This window comes from Pan paniscus, chromosome 4 (genome assembly GCF_029289425.2).
Source record: "Pan paniscus chromosome 4, NHGRI_mPanPan1-v2.0_pri, whole genome shotgun sequence".
Classification (NCBI taxonomy): Eukaryota; Metazoa; Chordata; class Mammalia; order Primates; family Hominidae; genus Pan; species Pan paniscus.
This window is the reverse complement of record NC_073253.2, coordinates 103,131,485-103,143,967: the sequence shown is the minus strand read 5'-3', so window position 1 is coordinate 103,143,967 and position 12,483 is coordinate 103,131,485. Positions and strand designations below refer to the sequence as shown.

The 12,483-nt window shown below is 37.3% G+C and overlaps 1 protein-coding gene across 1 annotated transcript in view; it reads left to right on the top strand.

The window, feature by feature from the left end:
• FBXL17 (F-box and leucine rich repeat protein 17) overlaps nt 1–5,238 on the top strand; it is a 525,355-nt gene extending 520,117 nt beyond the window's left edge. Inside the window, exon 9 of the mRNA XM_024928895.4 lies at nt 2,420–5,238. Within this exon, the coding sequence (XP_024784663.2) occupies nt 2,420–2,560 (141 nt within the window). The 3' untranslated portion in view covers nt 2,561–5,238. The remainder of the gene's footprint in view (nt 1–2,419) is intronic.
• Nucleotides 5,239–12,483: the final 7,245 nt, after the last annotated feature.

Below are 12,483 nucleotides of genomic sequence, written 5' to 3'. Positions count from 1 at the left end.
TTGATTAATGCTATAGAGAATTGGTGGCCCTAAGAGATCATGAATTAACTCTTGCATTCAGTGACCATTTACTGAGTGTCTCCTTCAATAGTGAGAGCTACTGTATGGTGGGCTTTTTATATCAGTCACAGTGCGAGGCATATTATTACATTTAATCGCTATAACAGTCCTATGATACGTACTTTTATCCTGTCTTTACAGTTTAGAAAAACCAAATCTTAAAGAAGTAACATGCCTTGGTTCTCTATTTTGAACAGCCCAAAGATAAAAGGCAATCTTTAATCTCCATAGGCTTTTATTCAGGTGGAAGAGATAGGCAAGTGGACAGATAATTGTAGTACAGTGTGAGAGTGCTCAAAGAGAGGACATACCTTGCAGGGTGCCTGCCATGGTGCACTGGGAAGGGGTGCCTAACTCAACCTTCTGGGTTGGGTTGCTTAGGGAGGGCTTCCCTGAAGGAGGAGATTCTTGAGCTGAATGTGAGTTCCTCAAGAAATCATTAGTCTTCTTGATTAGTATGTTAGTGTCTGGCTTTGCCTTATTCTTGGATTTCTATTTTTTATTTGTAGTTTGTATTTGTTTTAGCATTCACTCACTAATAACTATTCCTGGCTCATCATAGTTCTTATAGATCTTAGATTGGAGCAAGAGAAATAGACATTAAACTAAGCAATCATAAACTTAGTACAATAATAAGTACTATGGGGGAAAAGTAGGGAGTATTGAAAGAGTGAATGATCTGGAATACTTATGTAACTTAGTGAGGGGAGCAGAGATAAGGCAGTGATCCAGATTTGCTGGGAAAATGACATTGAGGCTAAGAACTCAAAGATGAGTAGGAAGTAGGCATGTGAAAGGGGTCATAATGGATAAGTGGGGCAAAAAGTGTTCCAGGGATGTGTAAAGATCCCAAGACCAGAAGGAACTTGAACAACTTAATAAACTGAAACTAGGCCAAGTGGCTGGATAGTATCAAAAATATGCTAGAGGAATAGGCAAGGCCAGATGATACATGACTCCTAAATGTACTGTTATAAGCTGTCTGAACTCTAGACTTAGAGCATGCATTTAAATTATATTAAATTCATCAGTTCATATTTCAACTCCGATATGTGTATCAGTTTTCCTTTTTTTATTCAAAATTATTTTAGCTTTTGAAAATAAAATGTTATAAATCATAGCTTTATCGCAAAAGGAATTAGTTATGTGGCTTGGTTAAATTTGGAATAAAAGTTCACTTAAACACAAGCAAGTCTTAAGTAGAGAAATGCTCTGGGAAAGATTTAGTATCATCAACACAATGGTGAAATATCAACTCTCAATAATGTAAAAAGAATTAACAGATAATGTAGTTTTCTAGATCACTTAGAAAACATCATGCTATTTCAGAAAAGTGCAGATAGCTGAATTTCATGATCATCATACTTCTAAGCAGGCTTTCAAAGCAAACAGCAAGGGTTTGATGTTGTTTTAGGTTTTTCCTAGTGGTCCTGATCTTTTCCAATAATGGACATCAAGAGGTGTGCTCAAAAATGTGTATCACAAGTCCCTTTTTTCAGACTAGCTTACTCGGTATAAATGAAATATTGATGTATTTGAAAATGCTCAAGTGTTCAATAAAGATTTTAAATAAAGCTACCTAAAAGTTGTGGTTCTTAGGTTAATCATTTATTTATCTAAAGGATGAAGAAAACTGTCTACTTCTGTGATATGAACTGCAATCAGCTTAAAAATAATTGACAAATTAATCCCTTCACAGCACAGCAATTGTAAAGGTGTTAGTTTTAATTAGGCCTGTCTGATTGCCTTGTCTAATCAAGAATCAAGGTGGTATCTTTGATGGTTAAGGTCTATTGGGGCCATCTCTGACCTGCCAGCCATGTATGTTTTAATTATTGATTCCTCACATTTCAGCCCTTTTCACAAAGGAACTTGAAGTTTGCCGTACCTTAACATTTAAAGGGAAGAAAAATAAACATCTTCCCCAACACTTCTGTCTGGAATCTAGTGTGTCCTCTCCGGCATTCCACAATTTTTGTCCTAAAAAGGCTGTCGGGTTGATGATGAAGTCAAATGCACATTAGCTATCTTACTGCTTCTTTACCTCCCAAGCACTAGATTTTCAATGGACATTGTTAAGATCTTGACAAATCACAGTCATTTATGCTTCTAGAAAACACTTTTGATTTCTTGATGTTACATTAAAAATCCCTAAGGGCAGGTGTGTTACTGGGAGATCAGAGAGGTCAGATGAAATGGGACACACATCTTCTCACAAAACCCTTCCTCACATCGCTAGGAGGAACAAGGCGAGGGCTCTTCGTGTCACAGTGAGCCAGCTGCAGCACATCAGTGAGCGTGGGCAGCAGCGTGGTGTTGGTGGTCTCTGTGCGTGATGGTGACTCTTCTTTGTTTGCAGGTCAACGAAGTGACGGTGGAACAGCTGGTGCAGCAGTACCCCCACATCACCTTCAGCACCGTCCTGCAGGACTGCAAGAGGACCTTGGAGAGAGCCTATCAGATGGGCTGGACCCCCAACATGTCTGCCGCCTCCTCCTAGCGCTCCTGCCTCGCCTAGACCACTGGGATCATTCAGCAGAGCAGAGGAGAATTGTACATTTGGGGAGCTGATCTCTCGGAAGGGTTTTAACTGTCACCTGTCTGTGTGTGTTCAAGTATGTGTATTTGTGTCTTGTTTGCATACTGCATACCAAAAGTGCAGTTGTCATTTGTTCCCAAGTGAGCTGGCTTTTTTTCTTAGAAATTAAAGATTATGAAAGCCACAAACTTTTTAGTTTTTAACTTCAAAGGCTTCTTTCTCTTTAAAAAAAAATTATTTTTAATATAGAGTCAAAAAATTGGATGTATTATTTTGAGCTTCTAATTGCTGCCACTTGGAGATGTCCAAGTAAGAAGGCCTTCTTTTTACATGGGATGAATTGTGCACTTCTACTGATGATGACTACAGCAGAAGTGATGTTACACGTACAGGCACTTACACTCTCTCACATATTCACACGTGTGCACATCTACACCAGGGCTCTGATCTACTCTAGATTGTTTCCTGACAGAGAAGCCTTCTTCCAGGCCACTAAGGTAGCATGTTATCCACTGTGGCACTGCCTAACTCCGTGTATCCTCAGGTGGCCAACTTGCTATCTGGTGGGTGACTTGGGGACTAGAAAGAATAAAGCCTTTTCTAAATTTGTTATATAGAGGCAACAGTCTGAACTCCCCTGGCCAGCTCACGAAAGTTAATTATACATTATTCTACAAATGCATTCTGTTGAGCACTAAATATTTTAGTTGGTTTTATGTTAACATTGTGTTAGCTTTTATTTCCTGGATAGTAACTGGTCAGGATATATTTTAATGATATTTGAAACTAATCTTAGCATTGAAGCCACCAATGTAATTAATGGTGTGCAGTTATTTTAAAAACTACAGATCATTTCATTATTTTCTTAATTTTGGTAATTATTAAAGTCTATTTCTGAGATACGAGAGGGTAGTCACATTAATAGAAGATTCATGAGTGAGATATAAGTAGACAATCTTTCTACTGTTGTTGCTCTTTTTGCTTTGCTTTGGGTTCTTGAACAGGTTTTTTGGATATATGCATGTTGTCATTTTGGACTAGTTCTCATGCTACTGCAAAGATCTATTGCTAGCTAATATATGAGTTAAGAAAGAAAATTAGAAAATCTGTTCATTGAAATTCTGTTTACACTTGTCAGAAATAAGCATTTCTTTGTTTAATTAAAGATTGCCAGCTTCAGTTAAGACAAGACCTATCAGTAAATGAATATATGTTTTGATTTAACACATCTTTACAATTAATTCATAATAGGGACTCAGGCTCAAATAACTGTTCCTGTGTCTAGATTTATAATGAGGACATCAGGGAGCCTTTTTAAGCTAAAGAGTGATTATCTTTCACAGTAGAACTAGAAACAAAACCCTAACTTGTGAAGTTGCTATTTATTTTTCCCTGAGTGAATATAACTGTTATTTGGTCTTTAACAGATATACTGAGGTTTGAGTTTCACTTTGTTTAAGTCTCACATTGCTAACATGACATTAGCTGTAAGAAACAAGATAGCTTTACATTTGAATGCCATTTACTGATTTCTAATGATTCTCTTTTTTTGTAAACAACTGTTTCCTTTGATTATGTCAACATGTTTCTGATGTGGCATTTTTGTTTTAATCCCAATCAGTTAGGAAAATCTAGTCAGTAAGCACCATGAGTATTCTTCCCATAACTAAATGGGTTTCTAATTTAATTTGAAGGGAATAAAATTTGTGTAAGAAAAAAGCTGTTTAACATTAATAAACTATATTTCTTCTTACACATTGAACTGTATCATTTTCATATCCACTTCCCCACCACTGAAATATCTTATTTCACAATATTTTAACTGATTTTTAATCCAAAACTAATTTATAAGACAGTATGTATAGTAATAGTAGCTTGAGTGAATATGCAAAAGTTTAATTTTTATATATGTCATACTATATTTTAAATAGTTAAAAAAGACAAAAGAAGGGAGAGCCATCTATGATATAGATGGTACCATTTCAGTTCAAAGTTGTAATAACCTTTGGAGTGTTACAGTTTGGTTGTCAAATGGTTTCAGAATGTATAATTGATTTTTTTAAATGTTGCATTGTTTGAATCTAAAGTACAGCACTATAACATGCTTTAGCTTGGGGGGGTGGGGGTGGGGTGGGGACTTGCACTTATTCTCTAAAATGTTGACTAATCCAGAAAGCCTGATGCAACATAATCTGGAAAACTGCTTTGGTACATTTGTAGAAATCCATAGAAATACCATATCCAGCCTCAAAGCATTAATCTCAAAAAAAAAAAAAAAACAGCCAGAAAAAAGCATCACCTTGAGTGGTCCTGTGATGGTTGTTGAATGTGTTCTCATTAGATGCTTTGAAATGAGGCTTAAAATAATTTTTCTGGGCAATATAGAGTTTCTTTTTTTTGCTTAGAATGTCGTAAATACATGTGAACACGTTTAATGCAGGGCTTTTTATTCTCTCCAAAATGTCAACAGTATTTTCAGAATAAAGACTATGAAATATATTGCTGTAGTGGAAAATTCTGGTCCTTTGTCTTTAATGTCTTTTGAGTGGATAAAGAAAATTCACCCGGTTTGTAGTTTCTATATTTCCGTGAATCTTTGACCTTGCAATGGGTTGCAATAAAAGAGAAACAAAACACTGTGTCTTTTGTTTTATTTTAGAGACAATAAATGACCTCCCCAATGCTGGTTGGGTATGATGCATGCAGTGGTCTGTGTATTTGTGTGTTTCACTACAGACTTATGTAGGTTTGACTAACCCAGAATAATAAACGAGACTGAGTTTAGGAGGTTCTAATTGGGCTGGTGATTATAGAGATAAGATTAAAATCTCAAGGATTTACATAAGTGTGTATTAGTCCATTCTCATGCTGCTAAAAGGGTATACCTGAGACTGGGTAATTTATAAAGGAAAGAGGTTTAATCGACTCACAGAAAACTTAAAATCGTGGCAGAAGGGAAAGCAAACAAGTCCTTTTTCACAAGGTGGCAGGAGAGTGAAGAATGAGAACCAAGCAAAGGGAGAAGCCCCTTGTAAAACCATCAGATATCATGAGAACTTCCTCACTATCACAAGAATGGCATGGGGGAACCACCCCCATGATTCCATTGCCTGCCACTGGGTCCCTCCCACGACACGTGGGGATTATGGGAACTGCAGTTGAAGATGAGATTTGGATGAGGACACAGCCAAACCGTATCAAATGAGTTGTTAAAATCCCATTTCCTAAATAGTCATCATTTATATAGCCATATATTCTATTTTTCCAAAGTAAATAAATTCATAAAACATTTATTGAGTGACAAATATGTATAGACACTGGAAATTTAAAGATAAATGAACTCACTCCCACTCTCAAGTTACTCACAGCCTAACAAGGGGACATTGTGGGGCACTAGCAATAACAGTGGAGTACAATAGATATAATGATGGGCATAATTATGGGGAGCGCATCTAGGGCCGAGCAGCAGCTTTGGGAAGGGAGAGCTCCACAGAGGAGGAGATTTTCACGAGGGCTAGAGAAGTAGCGGGAATTTACCAGCTTTGCTTGGGGGAAGGAATGGAAGGCAACCTGGAAAATAGAAGAGTATGTGCAAAGGCATGAGGGAATGAGATAGCATGGAAAGAGCAGGGCCCTTGAGGTTAGGAAGGTATGTTATATAGAGGCAGCAGGTGGGAAAGGTTCCAGGAAGAAAACAAGGGCAAATCATAAACATTTTATGGCCTACTAAAGAGACTGGACTTGTGGGAAAAATCAGATCTGCTAGAAAAGCATTGCCCTAAATTATTCAAACAAGTAGAAATTTAAAATGCAGGACTTCCACTTATAATGATGTAATGGAAAGGAGATCCTGAAAGATTTTCTGCTATGTAACATCTAAAAATGTTCATTAAAATATATTTTAAAAACCTTCTTAAGTGACCAATATACCTGCGAGAAAGCAAAAGAAAGCTCCTGTGGCCCGGGACAAAACGCGAACAGCAGTCTAGAACAGGGATCAGCAAAGAGTGGACCCTGGGTCAAACGTGGCCAGACACATATCTTTGTAATAAGGTTTTCTTGGGGCACAATCATACCCATTTGTTGTTGCATTCTCTATGGCTGATTTCATGCTACAACAGTAGAGTTGAGTGGTTTCCACAAAGGCCATGTGATCCACAAAGTCAGAAAGATTTACTCTGGCATTTCACAGAGAAAATTTGCCAATCAACCTAGTCCATAGAGTTGGTTCTCAAGTATAGCCCCCAGATCAATCACATCAACATTGCCTGGGAACTGAGACACACAAATTCTTGGGCCCCACATGAGACCTACTAAATCAGAAACTCAGAGAGTGAGGTCCCAAAATCTGTGTGCAAATCCTCCAGGTGACTCTGATGCATGAGCTAAACTTTTATCTCTATAGAGACAAGCCTGGAAACAATCAGAACGTGGGACTATATTGATCACGATAGCCTAGAGAACTTGTGGAACATTTAGGGCCAGTGAATAATTGAGAGTCATATCTACCTCACGGAAAGCCTGGATCCCTGAAATGCTCTACCCTTTTAAAAACAGTGAACTACAATAAATCAAAAAATCGAAGAGGCAGATAGTGAGGAAAGTAACCATTCTCAGCCTGGGCTATTCATGGATTTTTTTTAAGGGCTCCCCTGCAAATTAACAGCTACTGGCTAAAAACATTCAAATGGGTTTAAGCCAAGTGTGGTGGCCCATGCCTGTAATCCGAGCACTTTGGGAAGCCGAGGCAGGAGGATTGCTTGAGCCCAGGAGTTGGAGAACAGCCTGGCCCAATGTGGCAAGACTCCATCTCTATAAAAACTCAAAAAACTCAAAAAAAAAAAAAAATTAACCGGGCATAGTGGTACGTGCCTGTAGTCCCAGCTACTTGAGAGGCTGAAGTGGAAGGATCACTTGAGCCTGGGAAGGCGAGGCTGCAGTAAGCCATGATTACACCACTGCACTCCAATGTGGGTGACAGAGCAAGACCATGTCTCAAACACACATACACACACAAAACAGATGGAGTTAGTAACTGAATCTACACTGTTTACATAGTTTATATGGCTGATCATTGTATTTTTAAGAGGATTCATGTCAGTAGTGCTCAGTGTCTGACAAAAGCAAACAAAAATCATCCCTGGAGAAAGAAAGGTACCCTCAACCCAGTCCTCAAAAGAAACCGCAGAGATAGCATGCCAGCAAATATAAACCCACAATCTAAAATCACAGAGAAATGAAAAGGACATAACCCAGGATTAGCAGGGCAAGTCAGTAGAAACAACAAATAGATCCACATCCTCAAAGACTTCAATATTACATTTTCAGATACATACTACAAAATAAACGTGTTGTATTAAAAAGGTGTTTAACACGTATAAGAAAAAAGAAACTACCAAAATGAACAGATACTTAAAGAAAAAACTAAATAAATAGTATAAAATTTTTAAAAGGCCCGGCACAGTGGTTCACACATGCAATCTCAACAGTTTTAGAGGCCGAGGTGGGAGGACCACTTGAGGCCAGGAGTTTAAGACCAGCCTGGGCAGCATAGTGAGACCTGTCTCTAAAAATTTTTAAAGTAGCTGGGCGTGGCACCTCCTGTCCTAGCTACTCAGGAGGCTGAAGCAGGAGGATTGCTTGGATCCAGGAATTCATGGCTACGCTGAGCTATGATCACAGCATTGCACTCCAGCCTGGGCAGTAGAGCAAGACCTTGTATCAAAAAAAGAAAAAAGAATGTTTACTATTATTATAACTTCTATTTAACATGGTAATCAGAGAGCTAAGCCAGCACAGAAATATCAAAATAAAAGAGTAAGAGCCATAACGGAAAGGACAAACTGAATTATACACAGCTGACAAGAATATAGACATAACAGACATAGACAAGCAAAACCCCAAAAGAATCTAGAAAATAGAATTAAGAGGATTTAAAAGTTAGTTGATGTAATGTTGAAATATAATACCTATTTACATTTCTATAACCAATCATGAAGTAGAAAAATGTAATTCCAAAAAATACTTTTTAAAAAAGCAACAAATACGCAAAGTAGCATTCCTTTTATGAGTCAATTACAAAACTATATTAAAAGACAGAAAAAAATGTAGACAGCAAACATCTTCATGGAAAGGAAGTCTTAATATTCTACAGATGTCATGTTGAGAGACATGTCTCCATAGGCATCTTGCATTTCTGCACATCTCTCAAGCAGAGATTGCTTACTTACGTGCTGCCTTTGCTCTGGATTATCTTTTCAAAGATGTCCTTATGGTGAACAGCCTTTGAAGACAGGGATAGTGTCTCCCTCTAGAGCAGAGGGTAAACATACTTGCTGTTCCATATAAAATACTTATTTTCTATGCTCAGTGTTCCTCTCCTGTACCACAACCCAGTACAGACACAGGGGTCACCCACCCTCTTCACATTTCCTGTGGGAATTGCAGCTTCAGAACCTTCAGAATCAGCATTTCAGGAAAATGCTGGTACTCTGGCTACTGCCATTGCTGTGGGTAATAAAGTCCTTTGTCTCTGATTCAAGAGTCTAGCGTCTTCTGCCAGCATCCCTGAAACTAACGGACTGATGTAAATTTACAAGTAGAGTAAAATCTCAAACCTTTCACAGTTCTTAACCTGATAATTCTCCCCTGATTAATCTACTAATATCATGCAATTCCAAACAAAAGCCTAATAAGGTTTTTTAAAAATCAAACTCAACAAGCCTTTTCTTAAATTTGTATCGAAGAACAAACCCAAACTCATTTGTATTTAGATAAATGCAAATTAAAAGATACAAAGTTTATGCCCAAAAAACTAGCAAAAAGTGAGTCTTGCATGATTAAGTTTCGGCAAAGATGTAGAACAATGAGAACACTTACACATTGCTGTGGAAATTGGAAAAGATTTTAGCATTATCTTAAAAAGGTAAACATGCACATACAGCAATTCCCTTCACAGGTGTATACCCCAGAGAAACATTAACACATGTGAACCGAGAGACGTATACCAAAATACCTGCATAGCAGCATTATCACAGTAAAACCAGGAACTTTTACATATTTAATTCAATTAAACAAAGTAGTAAAAATGAATGAATTACAACATATCTCAATATGTGTGAATCTTAGAGACAGTTGAATGAAAAGGGCTAGTCCTAGAAGAATGCAGAAAGCTGTACATCATTGTATAAATTCAAAACCAACAAAATTAAATAATCTGTTATTTAGGGATGCAAGTGAATTTAGAAAAAAGGAAAAAGATAGAAGGAACAATTGCAAAATTTCAGAGTAGTTGTTATCTATGGGAGGACAGGCAGTGCGCTGGGATTCTAAGACCACAAAAAGGCCTTCAACCAAATTCATAGGTTCTATTTCATAAATTGAAGGATGGCTTTACCAACATTTGTTTTATTAATATAAAACATATTTTAAGTTAAACATATGTAACATTACATTATACAAAGCATTTAAAATATGTAACAAATTATTTTGCATCCAATATTAAAATTTTAAATTAAAAATGTTTTATACCTTATTTAAATCGATTGACTGACCATCAAGAGTTGTTAAACCTAGACACAAGCTTGCCCACCTATTTGGTTATGGAGGTTATCTCCGCATGATGCAGAGCTTACAGAATTCCATATTTAAGCAGGTGACAAGAGATGGGAGAACCAGTAGTCTCACCCTTCTCCTGTGCTGGGAGCATAGCACTGTGTAAGTTCCTGGTTTTTAGCTGACCCTCATTGGAATTCTAAGTGGAACAGCTGTTCATGTTGTGCCGAGACAGCTGTGAGAATTCATGTGGCATATCTGTCGTGTCATTACCATAGAAATCAAAGGACCACTATACAGGTTTTGTAAAGCAGTGGGGGGCCCTTTCATTATCACTTCATTTTTAATTATGCCAATAAATCTGGTATCAAAACCTCTTCGAAGAATACAGAGACTCATCCGATAATGTGATAATCTAGAGTTGAAATGGAAATTCAGTTAGGGTCAAGCTTATCCCTTTTATTATATGAGTATATCACAATTTATTTGCCCATACTACCGTAGCTGGATATTATTGGGGCATAATGCTTATAAAAATTCATTCTACTTTCATGAGCTATTTAATAGATACAAATGCAGTTAGAGAGGCTTCCTCAATCCCTGAAATGCAACCATCTCCAGGAAATAAACTTCAGAAAACTAAAATCATCTAAGCGTTAGCCCTTCAAAGCATCCCCTTTTCCTATGATTTTCCTTGACTAATAAAACTATGTGTGGATGCCAACAGCCCAACAGAAAACAGAAACATTTGAAAGGGCAGGCATTATTTGATTCAGCTCTTCTATTCACCAAATGATGGAAGAGACGGTCATGCATTTGTCGAATTTTTTCCCCACAGTTTGGCATTACTTGAAAGATTTGGAGATGAGAGGCGTCAATGTCAAGTGGCCTGAGGATATTTGGCAAAACCAGTCCGGTGGGCACTCACTGAGTTCATTTCTGTAGACTGAAATCTTCCAATGGTGTGGCTTGGGGTGTGTGTGTGCACGTGCTCACGTGTCCGTGCACCATCCCACCATGAATACCGCCTACCAAATGCAGTCTATTCAGCCCTCTGTGGTTAACATAATGGAAAATGAAAAATTAGTCATTAAATACAAGATTTTTAAAAAGAACAGTCTCACAAATAGATACTGCCTTGATGGGCCTAGTAGCTACTGACAATGGTGAGCTTTATAAATAATGCTGAAAGGAATGGAGAAAGCTTAGCAAGCTTGATTTTGTTGACAGACATGATTCTACTGGATTCTTAAGCAACATCTTGCAACTGAATCATTTACTAAGTGGAAAAACAGAAATCTTGATAATTGGTTTTAAATAAAGCTTTTATTAAAGTGTTTTTTCAATTTCAAATCAAAATTGGATTACAATATAGAATTCATGGATGTAGAGAGGCAAATACTGGGAAAGACACTTGTAGATAACCTAAATAATTATGCTTAATGTGAAAATTAAGCTACTGGCACTCTGATTATTAGATAATTTAGATGAATTAATTTGCTCCGAAGTAAACTATAAAATAGAGAACATACTTGTCTTAGAATAAATTTGTACTGATGGGTGTTTAGTCCACTTCCCTACTCTGTAGCTGCTGTTGAATGTTACTGTTCCCATTTCTTCCCAGTCCTATTTCATTCTTAAAATTAACCAAAGAGACTAAGAAAATTAGTGATTAGAATCTTCATGTCTCTTAGAGTGAACGAAGCACCTGGGCATGATCTTCAAACAAAGAACTGGGGAGAGAAAGAGATGGTGGTGGCAGGGAGAATTAGATGAATTATATAGAATGCTCAGTGATGTTGTAAAACATTATATCATGAAATATGACACAGAGAAAATATGTAACACATATGGGCACAGTTGTAAAATGATTACGAAGCAAACACCGTGCAAGCACCACTCAGGTCAGAAAGGGAACATCACCGGCACTCTGGAAGTTCTTTCCTCATACGCCCCTCCCAAACCCAGGCATCTTCCTCGCTCTACATGTAACCACTCTCCTGGCCTCTGTGGAAATAATTTTGTTTTTATTTTTGTCTTATCAATATAGTATGCATCCTTTAAAATGTAGTTTTGTTTTCCCTGGTTTTGAACTTTATAGGAAAGAATCATGCTGTGTGTATTGTTTTGTGGCTTTTTTTTTTTTTACTCAATAGTGTTTATAGACTCCATCTATTTTGTTGTGTGTAACTCTAGTCTATATAGTTTCATCGCTATGTAATTGTCTTAGTCCATTCAGGCTACTATAAAAAATGCCATAAACTGGGTAGTTTAAAAACAACAGAAATTTATTTCTCATAGTTCTGGATGCTGGAAAGTTCAAGATCAAG